The sequence below is a fragment of the Blennius ocellaris genome (genome assembly GCF_963422515.1).
Source record: "Blennius ocellaris genome assembly, chromosome: 18".
Classification (NCBI taxonomy): domain Eukaryota; kingdom Metazoa; phylum Chordata; class Actinopteri; order Blenniiformes; family Blenniidae; genus Blennius; species Blennius ocellaris.
In genome coordinates, this window is record NC_137667.1 from 14,691,399 (window position 1) to 14,712,071 (window position 20,673).

General features: G+C 40.6%; 1 protein-coding gene across 1 annotated transcript in view; it reads left to right on the top strand.

Moving 5' to 3' along the window:
- The window catches only part of wasf1 (WASP family member 1), a 62,373-nt gene that overhangs the window by 29,359 nt on the left and 12,341 nt on the right, over positions 1-20,673 (top strand). Inside the window, exons 4-5 of the mRNA XM_080513858.1 lie at positions 8,469-8,622; positions 14,485-14,602. Coding sequence (XP_080369984.1) covers positions 8,469-8,622; positions 14,485-14,602 — 272 coding nt within the window. The remainder of the gene's footprint in view (positions 1-8,468; positions 8,623-14,484; positions 14,603-20,673) is intronic.

The following is a 20,673-nucleotide window of genomic DNA, read 5'->3' on the forward strand; positions in this document are numbered from 1 at the left end:
TTGATATCTGGTTCAGATATAGGAATATCCCATCATCACCTGTAAAATTATTAAGCAGTGACCAAATTTTGACTGGCATGGTTCACAATTACTGCATTTGTATAAATATTTTCCAAGAAAACGTCTAAATAAGTGGGGTTGTAATGTATTCAGGGTCTACTTTTCAAATTTTCAGCTCCTGGTTCAATGCACAATTTTGTATAACAACAGTACAAACAAGGTTGTTTGGATGCAATTTGCAGACGTCTGACTGAGCCAGTGAAACGCCGGGTGTTTGTAATTAAAATTGCTTTGGTGATCATACCGGTGGGACTGACAAGCCAGCTGGATGTTGTTAATAAGCCATTTAAAGGTTTTAAAATGCTAAGAGAGAAGAATTGCATGGAGTGAGGATGACCAGGAGCAGGTGAAACTGGAGCATGGGTCATTAATAAAGACTGGTAATAGCTATTACTGAAAGTTATGAACGTTAACAGCAGCTGTTTAATTCGCTTACAATTAATACAATTCATTTATTTGTTAAAAGAAAAAAAGCAAGATTTCTGAATAATCATATTATAATCAGGGGTCTTATATCTGGATCATTATGCTATTTGTAGTAACAAACATACCAACACATGGCAAATGGACATGGCAAATTGGCAAAGAAAACGTAGTCATTTGACTTTAAATGAAAGCTTGAATAAGACTTCTGTCACAGTATAAAAACATCACGGAACATTAAAGTGTTAGATTTGATTTTAGTCGAATTGTAGTTAAACTGCCTGCCTTGGTTTTATTTACACAACCATGAGACTGAAAATGCAACCGCAAAGTGCTGTGAGGATAAATACCATCAATACCATCTAAGCAGAGACTGATTCTTTATTCTGTGAAAAAAACCCTGCAGTGTAAACAACTTTGATAAAAACCCTATAATATCGATTTGAAGATGGACTTTTAGCCATAGTTAGTGACCAAATCTACTGTTTGTCAGTGCACTTTTTGAACCCATTGGTATTGAATGAAACCACCATCAATTAATGACGTGACTTTGATAAATTATGTTTAAGATTGTAGCACCAGATATGATTCAAGTCAAGCATTAGTAGTTCAATTTGTCAGCCTTATCAGAGTTTTTAACCAGTTGCTATTAAGCGCGAATTATTGTTCAAAAAGGTTTGAGCACTGGAATTTGTAGTTACGTACTGAGTTGTATACCTGTAGAATGTTTTTCTCTCCACAAATACAACAGATATCTCAGCTGAGAGCTGCGATGTGTGATTTGCAGTTGAACGAAACAGAATCTGTCATGGAGAGCAACTCCCCATTGATTCGAGAGCACAAATATATTTTTCCACCAAATGTATTGCAAACAATTGTCGGAAAAATGTGAGCTTGTAATTTTTTTAATCTGTCATTTGTGGGAAAACAATTTGTGCACCTGTAATTAAGAATTTGTGAATGTGTAAGTGTGGTGTTGTCGAGAGAAAAACAATATACAGATATACAACTCAAGGTTCAAAACTACAAACTCAAACCTTTTTCACCAATAACACCTCCATAGGGTTGAGCCTGACAGTGTTTTTCTGATCTGCTGATGCATCATTTTTATTAAACACTGCAATATTATGTGCCAGGTGTCAAACAGCATAACCCTTTAGGATTTCAAACAGTACTCATGATTAAACATAAGTGGACCTTCAGGCAGTGATACTTAAACATTTGAATCGGTGGTAGTGTTATGGTTCCCAGAGAAGCACTTTGCGAATGACCGTCTCCAGACACTATACGACAGAGTCGTTCATCAACATGATATGGACAGACCCACTGAGGTGAGTTACATTGTATCGGACCATAAGGAAACCATGTTAATGTGGTGGAGGATATGAAAGATGCTCGGCTGAAGGTCAGAGAGGGGCGTGGCAGGGAGTGATGTATGCAGTGTCACTGATAGCCCAGTGGTTGAGAGCAAAAGGGGCTTTATCATATGATTTAATGTGTGCTACACACCAGAGCTCTGCACACAGTCACACCTAGCTCACAGCCCCGTGACCCTTTAAAGGGTACCGTCCCCCACTCTGGCCTTTAGGCCTCGCTTTCCATCCTCCTTGCATCCCCTCTCAGCTCATAGCTCGCCAAGTGCCCCCCCCCACCCCCACCCCACCCTACTCTGCAGCACCTCCTCTGTCTTTGTTGTCCTCCCCAGTCTTCTCCCATCTCTCTGATTGATCTCTGCTCTGCTTCCATCTTGCGTGAATGCTATTTGTGGGCTGTCAGGCTCTCTTCCCCCTATCACTCTCGTCGGCCAAACTAATGGCCTGTATCCACTATTTAATGGCAGCGTTATATCACTGCACTGGCTGCAAGCCATTATGGAAGGCCACAAAGCCACCCCTCTGGTCCCTCTGGGCTCTCACCACTTCTTTAGTAGTGTCTCCTTCTGTTACTCTCTTCTTCTATTACTTCTTTCTCTCTTTATACCTATATCTCTCCTACACATGGTTTCTACCTCCTGATAATAGGACTTTACTTCTGTGGGTCACTCTCCGATGACACCTTTTCAATGTGTGCTTTTCATAGTCGCTTGTCTCCTTGATTCTTTTAACAGGCATCTCTCAAGTCAGTTCAACTGTTCTCCCAATGTTTACTCATCGTGTTTCGTTGTCTTGTTTTTCCCACTCATATCAGCATATGAAGCGATGCTGCCGTTGCGGTGCATGGGGTTGAGTCTGGACCTTGAGTGTGGCTTTTGGATTTGAATATCTGCTTTAAAGTCCATCACATTTACCATCCATCCATCCATCCATCAAAAGAATTCTACATTGCTCACTCATGTTTTCTATATTTATATGTTCTCGATTCTCGATGGTGTGCATAATGTCATGTGAAGGATGGGAGATTTTAATTAAATCCATGGCCAAGGTCAGATTGAAAGTCATTGTCATCCAGTCTTTGTCCAGTCTTTTGTATAGGTGGAAATTGTTATCGTTCAACAGGAGAAAGTGGGCAGTAATATTTGCAACAATACAAATGAAAACACGTCATGAATGTAAAATCCAAGCTCTGTCAGTTAATGAAATTAAAATATTTCCATAAAGCATATGAGCAACCTAGAGTATAGTGTTTTATCATATATATCAAATATACCAAAGCAGTAGTCTATAAATTAATGAGCATGAGGTGTTAGTGGCAGTTTTCATTTAACATCATGATACTAAAAATCACTGTTAGTCATCATATAATATTTTTCTGTTCATGTTTCATGATTGAAATCTGGCTATATCACACTATATATTGATGATGTGGTAGAGTATTGGATAAATGATAATATACCAAAGAGCAATTTAAGCCATAGGAATTACTAAACATGACGCACATACTGGTCTGTTTCACATTTGGCAGAAATAGGAGATGGCGATGAGACAAAATGTACATCCCACTCACACGATTATGCAGATGTAGAAAGAACATTTACGCATAATAGTTAATCCATTACGGGTAATGAAAAGTAACTCTATGTTAGGAACACTGTGCTAAAAGCCCACTCAGTATAAATTGACTCTTTTGGTTTATACTTCTGTCTGCACCAGCCTGTAGTGGTAATCCATTTGTGAATTGGTGTGTTGTAATTGTGAAAGATAAACAAGAGTCTCATGCAAGACTATAATTGGTTTTGTACATCTGTTACTCAGTTTGATGCCAACAATGAGAATGGCGGCTATAATGTAGTGAATGTAAGTCCAAACTGGAACTTCTATCCTGTTTTGTCACTAAACAGGAGTTTTCAGTCAAATATTGCCAAAAGACCCGAGTCCAGACTGAACGAGATTGTGGAGTGTCAGTCCCCCTGATCCTACTCAAAGCACCGCCCCTGCTTTTCTCAGTGCACATTTTGTTACGATGCAAATACTATGTCCCCATAACAATCCCAGATGGTTTACATTATTCTTTACTTCCTCCCACTTATCGAATGTCTGTCTTACTGCAGGACAGGAGTCACAGTGGACTCTCACACTATGTGCGCGACACTGCAGTCACAACAAGGGTTTCCATGCAAATGAGAGCATGAGGAGATGGAGAGGACAAAATAAAAGATAGAGGACAAAGTGTAAACATGCGTATAAGCAGGAGCAAGAACAAGTGGGAAGAGATGAGCACAAAACCGAATCAGACAGAGGAAAGAGTTATTCAGGGATGCAGTGGGAAGGGTACGGAAAAGGAAATGTAGAGCAACATTTGCATTGAAGTACAACCGGGAGTAGAGCCATCCCTGCATGTTAAAAGACAGCTTGGCCTGTGACTTTCCTTATCTGCCACGACTGTGTGAAGGACCGCATCTCCATGAGAAGGAGGAAGACTAAAAAAAAACATAATTTGCCTGAAAGTTGGAGGGAATCCAAAGAAGGTGTGTGTGACTGGCAAAAACCTGCTCACCCCTCTCCAGTTGAAGTGTTTCAGTCAGATGTTATCTGTCTCGGGAAGAGATATGTAGGGAGGAGACAAACTATCCAACACTGGATCACTGATAAGAAGCTTCACATCCGGAGATCAGAGGCTCCGGCTGCACCTGCTGCTGCAAGATCCAGCACACACACACTTTACTTCTGTGTTTGCGAGGACTCTCATTGACATGACGTATTCCCTAACCCTGTCCTCTTGACTCATCCATTATTGAAATAAAGGCATAGCCTTGGCTCATATTTCTAAACCTAATCCTAAAGCTGTGTCATAAACATTCTGACGACGTGTCAGACTGGAGAAAAAGTCCCCACTCCCCGGGTCTGCCATGATGCATGTGCATAAAGTCATAAGTACACACAAGTACCAGCTCTCACTAACTTCTTCATTCACCAATATGTATACAGTCACATTTTTCTCATTCACTAAATGTCTTCACTAAATGGATATAGTTGGTAGTTGAAATGAATAGGTGACATATGTAATCATATAAAGACACCCATCTGTGTGTGTTTGCGTGCGCGCGTCAGCTTGTATTGATTAGTGCGGCACGTCTCTCCGAAGGCTCAGTGCTGCTGAGGTTTACGGTTGCCTCGCCGGATCAGATCGCCGCCCTGGCACAGACTTCTGCACCGCCTCTCTCTTGCTCATAGCTTTTGCACCTGCATGTCACTTTCTGACGACTCCACAGATTCACTAGGTCAGCAGGATACAGTGCTATAGCTCAAGTCAGACACTCACCTGTTGGCCCTGGCACCGTGTTGTCCACCTGTAACAATCTTGCCCGGGGATGTACTCTGCAGACTCTGGAGCATATCGCCATTGGCTCGTGACCTTCACTCTGTGGAACAAGAGCAAGGCAAATAGTTTAATGCCCTTCAGGGATCACCAAGGCATCAGAATAACCTATCACTTTAATGTTCATATCCCTTCCCACATCTCTGTCTTTTACTCTCTAGCATTTTTGATCTTTAGCTCATCATTAGCTCCCATTTATCCCTGGCATTTCTCCCCTGTGATCACTGCGGGGAGTGAAGTCGCCATGGCACTGTGGCTACGACTTTGATTTGAGCCCTTATTACCAGTAAACCCCGGCATCCATTATCTAATAGGAACCAATAAATTCATTCTTTCAAACTGCCTAGCAAAGCATGACTTAAATTCTTAAAAAATTAATTTAAATTGCCTAAAGTTTCAATTAAGAGAAATCTATATCAAAGAATTCAGTCGAATGAGGCAGAACGGCTGATCAACAACCTGTTTAGCTTTAAAGGAAAGTCTGACTGGTATTGCCTGAAGCCATGAAATTCACACAGTATTTTATTTTTTTTGTCTGAACCTTTTCAGACTTTTATGAAGAGGGCATCTTAGCCCTTTTGCTTGTACTTTCTAAAATAAATCTTTAAAATCGCTTCCAAACCAAATGTCTCACTCCCACATTACTAAACCGATATTCTATCAACATGCCAAGCCTGAATTGTCATAACAACAATAATGATATGTGCAATGCATTTATGCTATGACATATCGCAGTTTGTTGTTTGAGCACCAAACTTCGAGGTTCGTCAATAAAGACAGTGGTTTGTATTGTACATAGCCTCAGATACCTGACCTGAAATGTGCTTTGCAAACAATCATCAACTGTTTTATGGTGATAAACACAGTTTTATTTAGTTAGATTCCTCAAATTGACTTATTTTTCCCAGCGGTCCCTTTCATAAACACTGATCAGTAACATCAGTGAAGTAGATATGCATCGACAAAGTCTAAATGTTACCTTTCACTGCAGAGACAGACAATATCAACATCTTTTAACTGTAAATTGTGCAGTAATAGATATTTTGGAACCGTTACCTCCTCAATGAAAACATCTTTGCATAACTATTCTTTCACAATGTCACCTCATTTACAATCTACAGTAATTACACTCGTAAAATGAGAGGTTATGGCCAAACTATGTTCAGAGTTATAGTAAATGCCGACCTCTTTTAAATTAAAGAGGATTTTGTCAACACATGGGCACTAAATAAACAGTTGTGAGTGAGTAAAGCTGTCTTTTGGAATCCATGGAGCGGTTTGTACCGAGAATGCATTTTCAATTGCAAGCCAACATCCAGGTTGGTTCTGGGATGAAACCTGCTTCTGTACTGCTTTATCAGACATAAACAGATGTAGACAGACTCTGAACATAAACTTTGAGAAAGCTGTTCGCGCTTCTGACATTTGTGGATAAGGAAGCACATTTAGCAGAAGAGTTGATGTACTTTTTTTTTTTAATCGCGCAAGTGTAATTTTGACAAGTGTTCGAGGTGTAAGATAACGCGAAGAGGTTTTTTTTTTTTGACTCACCAGATATGCACATGTTTAAAAATATCCCCTGTAGTTTTTCTACATCTTGTAGGTTGTATGCATGCTTTTTTTTTTGCAGTTGTTTCTGTTTAATATAAATGTATGTGCTGTAAATGGCGTGTTTTCTTGCATGTGAGCGTGTTTCCTGTCTGAAAGGCTTCTGTACTTATTCTCTCGTGCTGTCTTTGAAGCTTAATCCACCCTCTGGCTCTGCTCAGGTTACTGTGCCTTTCTCCTGGGAGACACATGGCTTTCTGTTTTTTTCTCATTGGACTCATGCTGCATGCTTTCATGCCTTACTTGCACCTCTCTTGTGTCTTTATTTGCACACTCTCTTGTTGGTTTTCATCTCTGGCCTCTTCTGTAGTGGCGTTTCTGCTCTGTCAGTGTTCTTAACTGTTTTGATCAACGTTTCGTTCATGGAAGATTATGCTCTTGGTTTCTTTCTCAGTACGTCTCTTCTCTGTCCCTGGTTTTTATTACCCTGTCTCTCTTGTGACCATGCAGCATTATTATTTCCTGCTTGTCCCCCACATCCTCTCCTTTCTGCTTCTCACACTCACCAAACCTTGCCTCCCTGATATTGTTTGGTAATGACAATACTTCAGTACTTTGGGTGGTTGATCTTTGACTATTTTCAGTTAGTGGAAGACATTATCCTGCAGTTTAATTCAGCAATGAATGTATGTAATCTGGGTAGATGCTCCTGTTTAAGTGCTTGTGACTGAAATTGTTTTGTTTGTTCTGCTTTAATATAACAATTAAGCGTTCACTTTTTTTTTTTTGGGGGGGTGGGGGGGGGGTGGGGGGGGGTGGGAGGGGGTGGCCTGAGAGGATCTCTTTCTACAGTGTTTCAAGTTAAAAGTTAGTTTTAGATTCTGTGTTGTCATTGTTTTGTGTGTGGTTTGGCTAAAAGGGTAACAGACTAACAGAGCAATGCTTAGGCTGACACGACTTTCACAGTCTTCCCCTGGGCGGCAGTAAAGTGTATCCATTTGTCACTCCCTCATGTATAATTCAGATCTGGTTGCAACGTTCTGGATTTCTTTCCAAGACTCTGCTTATTGAGAGTTAGCATTGGTCCTAGTGTTTTTTTTTCTCTCTCCTCCCCTCAGCCTTCTGCTTCAGAGTGTATTTCTGAAAGCTCAGACTGTGCAGCATTGATTTCCTTGTGTGATTCCTCTGCCCTCAGAAAATGCTCGTTATTCTCAAATGAAAGAAAGGCCATCATGCCATCATTTCCACTTCGACCTCGGCTTTACCTAGCCTAGCTGGGCTGAGCCATTATGTGTGGGTTTACTTCAGGGGAACTGAAATGAACCAATTAGAGCAACAGTGTAGCGTTAGCCCAAGGGAGGATGATTAGTGGTTTATAATAGCTTCAGTGCTCTGTGATGTTGGTGGCGACTGCTCGAGTGATGATGTCAGTGTCAATTTTGATTATGATAATGATGAGATGAAAGCAGACGGTCCTTATTGTGTTTTTCTTTGAACGGGACACAGACAGGAAGTCTGCCAGTTGGTGTATGTATGTTTATCTGAAAACAACAGGCACATGTCTTCATCGTATTCTTTCGTCTGCTCGTCACACTGTTGGCAAACACACACGTATCAGATTACTGGGAGCCTGATTTATTAACTACATTCTCTATGCCCTCTCCATCTGTTTACCCTCACAGTGTCTCTTCAGGACATTACCATGAGGAAGGCCTTCAGGAGCTCCACTATTCAGGACCAGCAGCTGTTTGATCGCGAGTCTTTGCCCGTCCCGATGCAGGAGACTTTCCACACCTGCGAGGAACCGCCACCTCTCAACATCCTCACTCCCTACAGGTCGGTTTCATTACCATCACAAAGTCAGAGAGGACTTTGAATCAAAAACGGTCTCAGATCACACTTTGTTCAGTCGAAGTACATTTTCGTGTAGCCGGAGTAAAAGACAACAACAAGGGAGCGCTCACAGACAAGGGATGTTTAAAAGCCTAAATGAAAATGAAGGATACAAGTGCTACATCTTGTTTACCAACTGACACCTCATTGTCAACAGTGTGTTATAGTGTGAAAGAGAACAATTTTATTTCTTACTGCATATTGTCATTGCAATACTTGTTTAGTATAATTAATTTGCTTCAACCGCATGATTACCTGTTATAGGATTTAAATACATCTATCACCACTGCTTGGACGTAGAAATATGCTTTCTTATCCTTGCGCACCAACACAAATGAAGGATGCTAGAAACAAGTATTGCTAAAACCATTGAACGAGCCAGAATGATGATGCTCGGTAGCATATATTGACTCTGTGAGTGGGGAAGTCAACACATAAGTCAAGTGTTTCCTTAAATGATGATAGTCTATCATTCCAGATGAGAACGTCTTACGAAAAACAACAATTTAAGTGTGGGTGCGAATTGCATCAGGAATAGAGGCTGTTGGACATTAAAAGAAACTGGAAAGTGTTTGAAGAAAAAAGCCATTTATACCCAGCATGCCCGAGGTTCTTCTTCTGTGATGATAGATAGATAGATAGATAGATAGATAGATAGATAGATAGATAGATAGATAGATAGATAGATAGATAGATAGATAGATAGATAGATAGATAGATAGATAGATAGATAGATAGATAGATAGATAGATAGATAGATAGATAGATAGATAGATAGATGAGAAAAGGCACGTGTGTCATAAGTAGAGAGTCAAGCATTTCAGAGTTAGCAGCCACGGTTGAAAAGATGGAACAATTGATTTACTCACCGTTCCCTAAGTTGGAAACCATGCCTCGTTTTTATGTGGAAGTTCAAGCTGAAGCTTCAGAGCCACGCTGATCCTCCGCCATCTACACCATCTTATACTCCTCCATCTATAAAACAGAGGCAAACTAGGTTCAGACAGTTCTCAGATTAATTTGAATAATAATCAGGAAAACAAAACACGATGCCTATTAATGGCGGTGCTTTTTTTAATGCAGTGCGGTAACATGCATGACTGAGCCATAGTGTAAACAAATGTTTTATTAATGATTTTTTCCCCTTCTGTTATCAAGTTCACAGTACACAGTCATATTCTCAGTCTGCCACAGATATTGCGAAGATATTTTCCGCATACGTATAATGACTAACTGCAGATCCAGCTTTGTGCCTGTGTTTTGACTTATGAAGTCTGTTGGAAAGAGGATGATGTTGAAAGAAAACAAGTTTTAAAGGAAAAGTCAACGGTCGTGACAACATTTCAAGCACTCATCTTGAAATGGGAGTGACAGAAAACTATAATGACCTTTACATGTGTTTTTCTTTTTCTAATCTCCGGAGAGTGCAAAACATAAAATCCACTTGTAGTTTATTGATGTGAACCAGAAGAGACTTTTGCACCCCACTGTGTCAACACAAAGTGCTGAAATGGCCTAGAGTTCTAGGTTTTATTTGGCCAATTCCCTTGCACTTCTCTTCCTTTCCTGCCATTATAAAAGCTTTTGTTGAGCGAGACACTGATGCAACCCACGGACTGCGGATAAAAGACATTCGGAGTAATTGTGACATCAAAAGGATGGGAAGTTTGGACTTGATGTATTGGGTTTAGAGTAGGTAGATCGTTAAATATACATTTTTTGCTCTTGGTATGTGCACTGCTGATAGTTTATACCATTTCTCAAGGTCTTTTAGTGCATCTTGAGTGCACTTCTATGTGTTTCTGTTGCTATTATTATTGGCAAGCCTCTGCCTCTTTGACACAGGGTATCTCCCTTGGCTCCTGAGGTTGAGCCCAGCGAGGAGAGTGATAGAGGGAGTCATCTGAAGACAAATAATCCATAAAAAGCTCTGCTGGCCAGAATTCTTGCTCCTTTTTTTTTTATGATTTCATAGCCATCTCACCCTGCTGGTTTCTCACTTTATTTTTTTTTCTCCTCACCCACTTACTGTTTTTCTTCCTGCATCATCTTACAGCCCCTCTGTCATACTGTCTCGTCTGACTAAGTCATGTGAAATGGTTGCAGGTCAAACATTTTTCATTTGTATGTGTGTCTCGTGTGTAGATGCAAAACTGCACAAACACAGACCCCCCCCCCTAAATGCTTACGTATTTTAATATATGAGCCTTAACATGGTATCAGTGTTATTTCTTAGTCTTACTCTAAATATCATCAAGACTAAAAACCATGGCTCACCTATTGTTTAGACAGGTTAAATAGCGATTGATGAAATATACATAAAAACATGTATGCTGAAAGCCTGAAGCCCTGCTCACAGGCTGGTGGAAGCTGCTGTCATTTTTCCATTAGCAGCGGATGGAGTAGCCCCGAGTAGCGTGGTTTAGCTCTGCTCTGTATATATAGTTGCTGCAGTGGAGTGTGGCTGGCATGGCTTCAAATCTTGTAGGGTAAACAGAACCCAGTAGTAGTACGAACCACAGCAAACATAACACACTCGCCTGAATCAATGTTCCCATGTTTGTTGTGGCCAAAAAAGGAAAGTTTTACACATTTCAAGAGGAAAACGGCTATAATTGTCCTCGGTACTGCTGGAGAGCTTCACGGTCATGGGCAAGCTAAAATAAAATGTTTTTTTTGGCTCCAGTTGAGTTTATTAGGGTCAGTATCTTGTTTTGGCCTCGAACCCTCGACTCAAACCACTGTGCCACCATGCCGTCTGCTCATTGAACCATCATATTATTAAAGTAGTAAGTATAATATTTATTTTCTGCTGTTTTAGGTGTTAATTTATTCATCCACTCTTTACATCATTTAGAATTTTGTGTCGATCAAACTTGAAGGAACGATTAGGGGCGTTGGTTTCGTTTCTGTGATTCATAATTTAGAATACGTCCCACATTTTGATCTTTTAGATTACTTTGCTCTCCTCAGTTTCCTCTCCTCTACCACACTGGGAGGCTCAATGGGACTCCTCCAGGCTGTTATGTCTCTGATCCACCCTGAGCTCAGCGTCTGTGCTCAAGCACACAAACACTCAGCTCGTAGTGTGTGTCTGTGTGTGTGTGTGTGTGTGTGTGTGTGTGTGTGTGTGTGTGTGTGTGTGTGTGTGTGTGTGTGTGTGTGTGTGTGTGTGTGAGTGTGTGTGTGTGTGTGTGTGTGCAGGGGGATACCAAGCATACTAATTTACACAAATTCTCAAATCCTACCTGCAGAGCACAAACATGCACACATTCTAGTAGCTCTCTTGTCTTATCCCATTGTTGAATTCTGTTTATTCCCTTTGTTGTGCTGCAAATCATTAAACTTTCCTCGCTCGCCTTTTGAAGCTTTGCCTTTTCATGTTCGGCCTTCTCACTCTTATCCGTGTCATTTGTAAATAATTCCCGTCCAAGCCATGGCTGACGAGGGATGAAAGCAGCCATGTATATTTTAGAATTAAAAACTACTGTGGGCTTTCTGCATGTCAAAAACAACCACAAATGTGTCCACTGGCCCTTGCAGAGGATGGATTTGAAAAACACCACAAAGGTGAAATTACATCAAAAAGTAGGGGTAATTGAATGAAAATGACCCACACTTCATTTAAGTGTATTTTCATCTATCAAACTTTGGAAATCTGATATTTGGTGTGTGTTTCTGGAACGTTACAATGGTGTAGTGGTCTGTGTGACCAAAAAAAAAGAAAGAACTGATCACAGACGATTCAAATGGAAAGGACATCACACATAAAAATCCATCATAAAGAGAAAGCTGTTCAGATGTGATTTAAAATATGTCCTGGTGAGCTCAAAAGACAAATCATTCTAAAGCACTTTAACAGAAACTGTTCAGTAACTGTTAGTCATCAGTGACCAGCAGAGCTTCTTCCTCAAATCTTAGCGCTCTGCAGGGCTCATTTAGGTCATTAAGTCAGATATGCATCAAAGTGCCATACCATTTCAAGTTTGTAAAGTGAGTAGCATTTTGAAATGTATTTTAGTGTCGGGGTGAGGTCTTCCTAGTGCCTGGTGCCACTAATGAGCCGAGCAGTGGCAATTTGCCCATTAGGTTAATTGCCAACTCGTTTTAGCATTGTGATGAACCGACGACCTGGCCAGGGTGTAGCCTGCCCTTCACTCAGCTGGGATTGGATCCAACTTGAATAAAGCAGTTATTATTATATTAAAAATGGGAAGTCAGACCTCAGTTGTTAAACAGTGTGTACATACGTAGCACATTTGTGGTAAATTTTGCTTCTTTTTTGCAAATTGTGCTTCTGCTGCTGTTGCTCTGTTACTGCAGATGAGGATGAGGCACTAAATTAACTGAATTGAACAAAAAATTAACCCTGAAATTAAGAGAATCAATTCAATTTGTGGACCGTCTTCTCAAGCATTGATGTTTTCACACTCTGACCTTTGTTAGTCGCATTTTCGGGGCGTGATTATCGAGATCCTGCCGAAACTAAATAGATTGTGCTTTCAGTCTGCAAAACATGCGAGTCTCATGCAAACATTTATAGCTTTTGATTAAAGGTTTAGTGCGAATTAGACTATATATGAAGGATCGATCAGCTGATAAGAGTATCGCGTCTGCGTTGGTTTGCAGTGATCAGCTGTAGCCCCGAGAACCCTCAAGCAGACAAACGTGAAGTTGGACATTTTGGTGGAGAAATATTGGAGTATTCCAGCAAATAAATCTGAATTTGGCAAAAGCAAAAAACAAAAAAACAACAACAACACTACAATTACGGTAACAATCTCTCACCAAATCAACATCAAGAAAATATACGAATTTTGTGGAGCGCATTCATTGATTTGCATGAACTAAAGTGATAGTGTGTGTGTTATCCTGCAGGTCTACCGGGCACAATCCTTCGTGGGTTCAGTTAGTGTGTACGACCAGGCTCTTTGAGTTCTTTGTGATTGTGCGCTTTATACTGAATTGCATCTTTTCTTCCATCATTTTTTTTTTCTTTTGTCCAAAGGCTCAAACGTCAGTGTTTAAAACCCATTATCTTCTCTTTTCCAATTCTGTTTTCAATATCCTGAATTGATTATTTCGCCATCAAGAAATGTTTGGGGCAATTTCAACACATGCCGATATGAAATCACATTTGCAGATGGCATGTTTAACTCGCTTTGTATGATAATTTCTCTGTCAAGAGGGACCTTTGGTTTAATAACTACCTCTATCTGTCATTGTTTTCTTTTTGTTTCTCATCCTGTCATCATTTGCCTTCGTGACCACCATCGGCTGGGTCTTCTGCGATGGAGTACAAAAGAGTAAAGAAGAAAATGAAAATAAAAGATAACATGAAGGAAATTAACAATTATCCACCACAAACGTTAAATGATGATTTCTTGAGGGAAAAGAAGTTAAAGTGGCCCAAATTGGGCACAATAATAATATACATTAATCTCCTTTTATCTTTCACTCGCCATTTTTCAGTGTTGTTTAAAATTTACAGCAAAGTGTGTCTGTCAGCCTACAATTTAAAACATTAAAAAGATTAGGCTCAGGCAGTAGTTTATTTGAGTTTTCTTTTTCAACTTGAAATGTCAAACCGTTTTTAAATGTGTAGCTTTTTGCATTGTTCATCCATTTCACAGTAATTAAAAAAAATATATATATTTTTTTTTTTAATGGGTAAGAGAATGCCCATTAGATTTTGTTTGGGCGAGATCACGACAAGTATCCTCTTTTATTTGTCTTTAGTTACTGCAAAATGTTCAAATTTTGGACGATATTTCAATAATCACAATTTCTTGTTTCCCTCTGCAGGGACGACGGAAAGGAAGGTCTAAAGTTTTACACCAACCCGTCCTACTTCTTTGACCTGTGGAGGGAAAAGATGCTGCAGGACACGGAAGACAAGAGGAAGGAGAGGCGGAAACAGAAGGTCTGTCTATTGAATTAAAATCCCAGGGCCCTTTGTTCCTGCATTTAAATGTCTCAAGATGTGTGCAGATGCCGGCGTCGATGGAGGGCTTCATGGTGAACAGTAGCACAGCGAGTTTAGCATGGAGGAAGTGGACAAGTGCACTTTCCACAGTCCCAGATTGATGTGCCCTGCATGAACAAGCTGACAGAGTGATTCACTAATATATTCTCAGGCTTGGCTTGGTACTACACAGCCTAATGCATTAATTAGTCACCACTCATAGATTAATCATCTCTTCCTTCAGTCAAACCCTCTTAGTTATGACTTGTGTGATCATTACATCTAATTAATGGGAGCATCTGCTGTTCACTTGCCCCCGCACGGTGCTTTATTGCTCTGCCTCTACACAAGCGCGCACGCACACAAGTAAACCGCCTCACGTGGAAGATGTCGATATACAAATGCAATCAGCTATTTGATTTTCCTGCTCGCAAACAATTTAAACTGACGGGGCTTCCTTGCTTTTCCGTAAAGCTCCTTTTCTCTCATCAAATGCCGAGCCCACTATTCAAAGCGGATGGGGTTTCCCACCCTCGCCACCAGGATCTCTAATCAGCACCAGCTTGCTCTTTCCCTGCGTGGGAAGCAGTCCTTGCTCTCAATGTTGCCCCCGTGCAGTCAATCAAAGCTTATTACACTCACGTCAATGAGGAATAAACAGCATGATTTTCCACTGAGGGGTTCATGGGAACGTAGAGGATCTAATTTGTTGGTTACGAGGTTTTTAATGATCATGGCACAGAGAGGTCACAGTACAAGCTCTTGCAAAAGAAAAATACTTTGGAATGTAGTAATATTTACATCAGGCAGTTCGCCAGTTCAGTTTGATTCATAGCCATGCAGATTTTCTTCTTACTTGGCATTTAATAAAATGTGAAGCGCAAATGCAGCTGCTGGCTTCCTGGTTTTGTTGCAGGAGGTTAAGTTGATGTGGCTGCGAATGGCCGAAACTCATTCCTATGATTTCATTGTAATTAAAGCCCCGGGTGGGCTCAGTTTATAAAGCCATGTTCATTTCCTTTCTCACCACTCTGGCGGATAGACGGACCCCATGGAAAGGCCTGGGAGACATTCACAGGGAGAACGGGATAGATTACAGGAACTATGTACACATATTTGTGTTTGTGTAACCATCTGCTGAATAAATGGTCTGAATGAGGATCAGTGCAGTGTGTGTGTGTGTGTGTGTGTGTGTGTGTGTGTGTGTGTGTGTGTGTGTGTGTGTGTGTGTGTGTGTGTGTGTGTGTGTGTGTGTGTGTGTGTGTGCAGAATGACTCACTTACAGGCTGGATGTTTAAAACAAAGATGGAGCTCTCACACATAGACCTACTAAATGGGTGAGTTTGAAAATTTAAGCTGTAAATAACTCTTTGATAACTTTACACTTCATCAATTATCTCAGTGAGTGGTTCTGCCAGATCATTCTAATGTGCCTCTCAGTCATGGTGTTCAGTGTGTGAGCTTGCATTCGCCGCTGTAATTATGTATACCCTTTGTACTCCATCTTGTTATTAGAGCGGCAGATTGCAGATATCTTCCATTTCATCTGAATCATAAAATATATTGGACACTGTTAATTTAAGCAGTTTCACACAGAGAGACAAATGCAGAAATGACAAAATGTCAACTATGCACAAAAAGGTTGTCTCTGGTTCATTACGTTTTTGTTGAATTTAAATCTTATACTTTTGAAAAGCGTGTTTATTTCACTGTTAACTGATAACCATAGTTGTAAATAACGTGCATTTGAGGGATGAGCAGCAGAGCTGTGCCTTTTACAAATGTGGCGCGGTGGCTGTGACCTGAGACTGACCTCATTCAGCCTCTCGACTTAGGTACGGAATTATTTTTGAACTGCGATATCACAATATGTGCATTCTAAGAAACGAGAAAGTGCTTTAACAAGACTTTGTTGATGGGAGTGTGTTGTTGAAATGATGAAATACAATCCAGGACGTGCATTTGGAGCAACAGATTTATGTTTTTAACGGATTTATTATCCGTGAATGTGCTGAACAACAGAGCTTAATACTCACAAAGCAAGAACAACTCCGCTGCCTCCTCTAAAAGACTAAAACAAAAGATTAAAGGAAAGAAAACACTGAATTATCCATGAAGAACATACAAACAAAACAGCCTTGAATAAATAGTTCATGTGCAGAAGCACGGGAAAATCCTGACATGTTTCATAAATACAGATGAGTTTTGTTTTCAGTGAGCGTTCGCTTTTCTGACTGTTTTGCAGTGTTCCTAAAGGCATCGTCCTTGAATCCAGTGTACCTGCCTGTTTGCCTTCCGGTGAACATATAATAATAATAATAATAATAATATACATGTATTCATACAGCTTTATTGCATATAAATAAAGAGCATCTACATTCTGAAAGACGTGTCCAGATCTTGGACATTCATGAAAACAATCTCTGACCTTGAAGACACGTTTTAATCAATTCACTCAATATCACGCCGGCTGTATTTGGCTAAGAAACAACCTTGAATCTAAATTGTCAACACTCTGAATCATAGGTTGTAAATAACCTGAATGAAATTGTTAAGACTAGTGAAAGAATTTATTGATGCACAGAAACAGCAAACGTGTAGGACTTATACTCTGTTGTGAAACACTCTCAAACCTTATTGCTAGAAAAGTGTTTAAAACTAAAATGCCTTCTTGAGACTGTAAAGAAAATCTCCTCGGGGTCATATGCCTGGAGTAAATTCCTCGAGTCCAAAATCAAACCAGGGACTGTAATTTTCACAAAAAGTAGAATGACTGAATGTTTTCACCCACTTCCTTCAATTCAGTCACCAGCCATCGTCTTTCTAAGTCACATCACTGTTAGTTTAGTAATAGAACTAAAAGTTCATTTAACACTGAGTTGCTCAACGGCACAGCCAGACAGCTGATAGCTGAAAAGCGGAGAGCGGGGAGAGGAAACCCGCAGTGGTCTAATCTCATTAGTTAGCCTCGGCCTCAGTGGATTAGCAGTCGACTATGTGCTGAGCAAGTCAGAGGAGAAGGAAGCAGCAAGAAGAAAGTCTCTGACACTGCGAAGGAATCGGACGGATGGGTAAAGTTGTCGGGGGGGGGGGGGGGGCAAAAAAAAAAAAGCTTCTCCGCCTCTTTTTGAGATCAGCGTGAGACTCCGCACTTCATCAACGTCTGTCTTCAGCGTTTGAATTCTCCATGGAGAACCCTCCTTTGGCTCCTCTTCTCTTAGTCTTGTCTCATTACAGCACTCATAGGCATCCCTAACGGAATTTAGTGACATTTCAATTTGAGGCTATTTCTCCTGTTTAATGTACTCGCAGGAATAAATATTCGAAAATTGTCCTTAAAAGCAGCGTTGCCGCCAGCTCTCATTAAAGGCTGTGAGTGCCAACTGAACCACGCTAATACTTTGGTGGAATAAACACAAGAACTTTTTCTCACATTGTTGTAAGCACTTCATGAAGAAATCCCATCTGAGTAAAGCATGAAAAGACGACAAGTGCCTAAATTACAGTTCGGCAGTAGATAATTAATGTCCACGCTCCATGTGCTCAGGGGGATATAATCTTCCTGTTTGTGTGAAGATTTGTCTGCAAGTGTGCGTGGAAATTGAAATTGCACTTTTGGTCTTTGGAAGTACTTATATTTGTCGAGCACAATCTTTGTGGCGTACTTGGAGTAACAAGTTTGCATGAACAGACACCATCTGTATTGTCAAGGAGAGAACAAAAGCATACATGACGTACTCAAGAACAATGTTTTTCAGGTGCTGCATGCTGATACTAGTGATGCAAATTAGTGGCTGGCTGAGAGGAGCTTGAGGAAGCTTTCCTAACCAAGTGATGATGCTGAGCATGGCACACTTTAGAAGTAGCATCCATCCATCAATATTACTGCGTAGGTTTCCTCTGGGTACTCTGGTTTCCGCCCATATTTCAAAAACCGGCATGTGAGGTTAATTGGTGCCCCTCGGTGTGAATGTGAGTGGTTTTCCGTCTCTCTGTGATGACCTGCTGACCTGTCCAGGGTGTACTCTGCCCTCGCCGATAGTGAGCTGGGATTGGTCCCGCGACCTTGAAAAGGATGAAGTGGTATAAAAAAGGGATGGATGGATGAATTGAGGGTGACAATAGTAGAGTAGACCCCTGACAGTCTCCAGTCCATCAAAGGACAAACTCACATTCAAACCATTAGCAAGTTAGACTTACCAGTGAGTCTCAAATGTTCTTGGACCGGAATATCGGCACAAAAGCCATGCTTACAAATGGCAATCTGCAAATTCCACTCAAAAAAGTCCTCTCACGTGAACTCAAGCTGAACTCTGAACCACTCTGCCACCCACAATAAGCATTATGATCATTTTTTAATGGATGGCTGAGAGATGACTGATTACAACTGCAGTACAGGTGACAGCGCTAAAATAAAGTCGCAGAGCCATGCGTGTCTGAATGAATCCAAACCGAGCAGATTCCTTTTCATTAAACTGATAAATACGTTTAAATATCGAAATGTGAGGCAATAAATAAGTCCATCGCACCAAAGTCATCAAAGGTCGAGGAAAACTTCAGACAGCGTGGAGTCTTGAGAGCCAGATGGACGGAGGCACGCTGCTGCTGCACATCAGCATATGTCACCAAAATCCTTCAAACACACACACAAAAAGCCCGTGCTAAATGAGAGGATCTGCACTTAGTGAAGTACTAAAACGTAACTAACGAAACCTCGAATCTCACAGTAGGACCGTAAGAGTAGGTTTTGATTTTAAGTCTAAATCCACACAATTGAGCCACTCTAAAGCACGGAGGAGAAATCAACTTCTGTTCTCTAATTATAATCAATTATAAACCTTTTTCAACCCAGCTCACATCACATGGCTGTAAAGAATAAGTGTACAGTCGCAGTCGGCTGGAAAATTGAGGCAAATTGAGTCATACTTGTTCACAGGTAGCAGAGAGAAAGACGAAATCAAGTGAGAGGCGCAGCCAGTGAATGACTTTAGATTTGAATTCTTCCATTAACAACATATTCAATGATTGTTGCTCACAAAATAACAGCTCACATTCCATCAAGACTGCAAAAGCCTGGCATTGAGTCATTCAAATATAATGAAAATGGGACCAGAACATGCAGGACAGCGGCACGATAGTGCTGTAAATGAATACACTTTGCAGGAATCGCACGTGATGGTTGTATTCAAAATATTTAGTAGTGAAGGTCTTGGCTGTCAAATGTTCATACATCTTCGCCAACATTATTAACGTCTTCCTCAGACATTGTATCAGGCACAAGTGGAGGAATTATGTTCTTACTGAACGACAACCTTACATCTTGACACTTTAAAACCGGTGGCCTCAACTGTCATTAGCAAAGTGCAGTGTCATCGTTTTTAAAACACTAATTTCCTCCTGAAACATAATGTGCATGTTGATGATGTGAAGCTGCCGAGTTCACAGTTCTCTTACTGCATCGTGTGTCTGACAGCTCAAGTGATGGCACTTCATAATGGAACGTACCTCTAATGAGTATGATTTATTTTTTGGCATTAAAATGTACCTTTTTACCCGAGTTGCCTTGATGTATGTGTAAAAAGCTAATTAAAGCAGCAGTTTCTATGTGCCGAGAAATGTATTCACTGATCAGACACTTGAACATGTTCTCCTGCGTTTATGTCTGTAGAGCTTATTGCCAAACCTTCAGGCAGCTGCACAGCTATGAGATTACGATAAAGTCCCTGAAGGTTTGAACTGTGCTCAGTAACTGGGCAGCCATGTTATATTAGTCACTGTATCATAGATGGTTGAATACCTGCACTATTAGGATGTTTGGTTCATTTTTCTCCGGACTGGCTCGGTGATCTATGAACCTACTGAGTAACTGTAGATGCGGGTGGTATAATGGTCCAGATGCTCTGGTATAAACACAGGATGCAACATCTGCACACCTCCTCTGCTTATTACAGGTCGTCTCGACTTGCCGTCCTTGTAGCAAAGCAATGCAAGGGTCTTGGTTTTTGAGTCAATTAAAACAATTTTTAGTT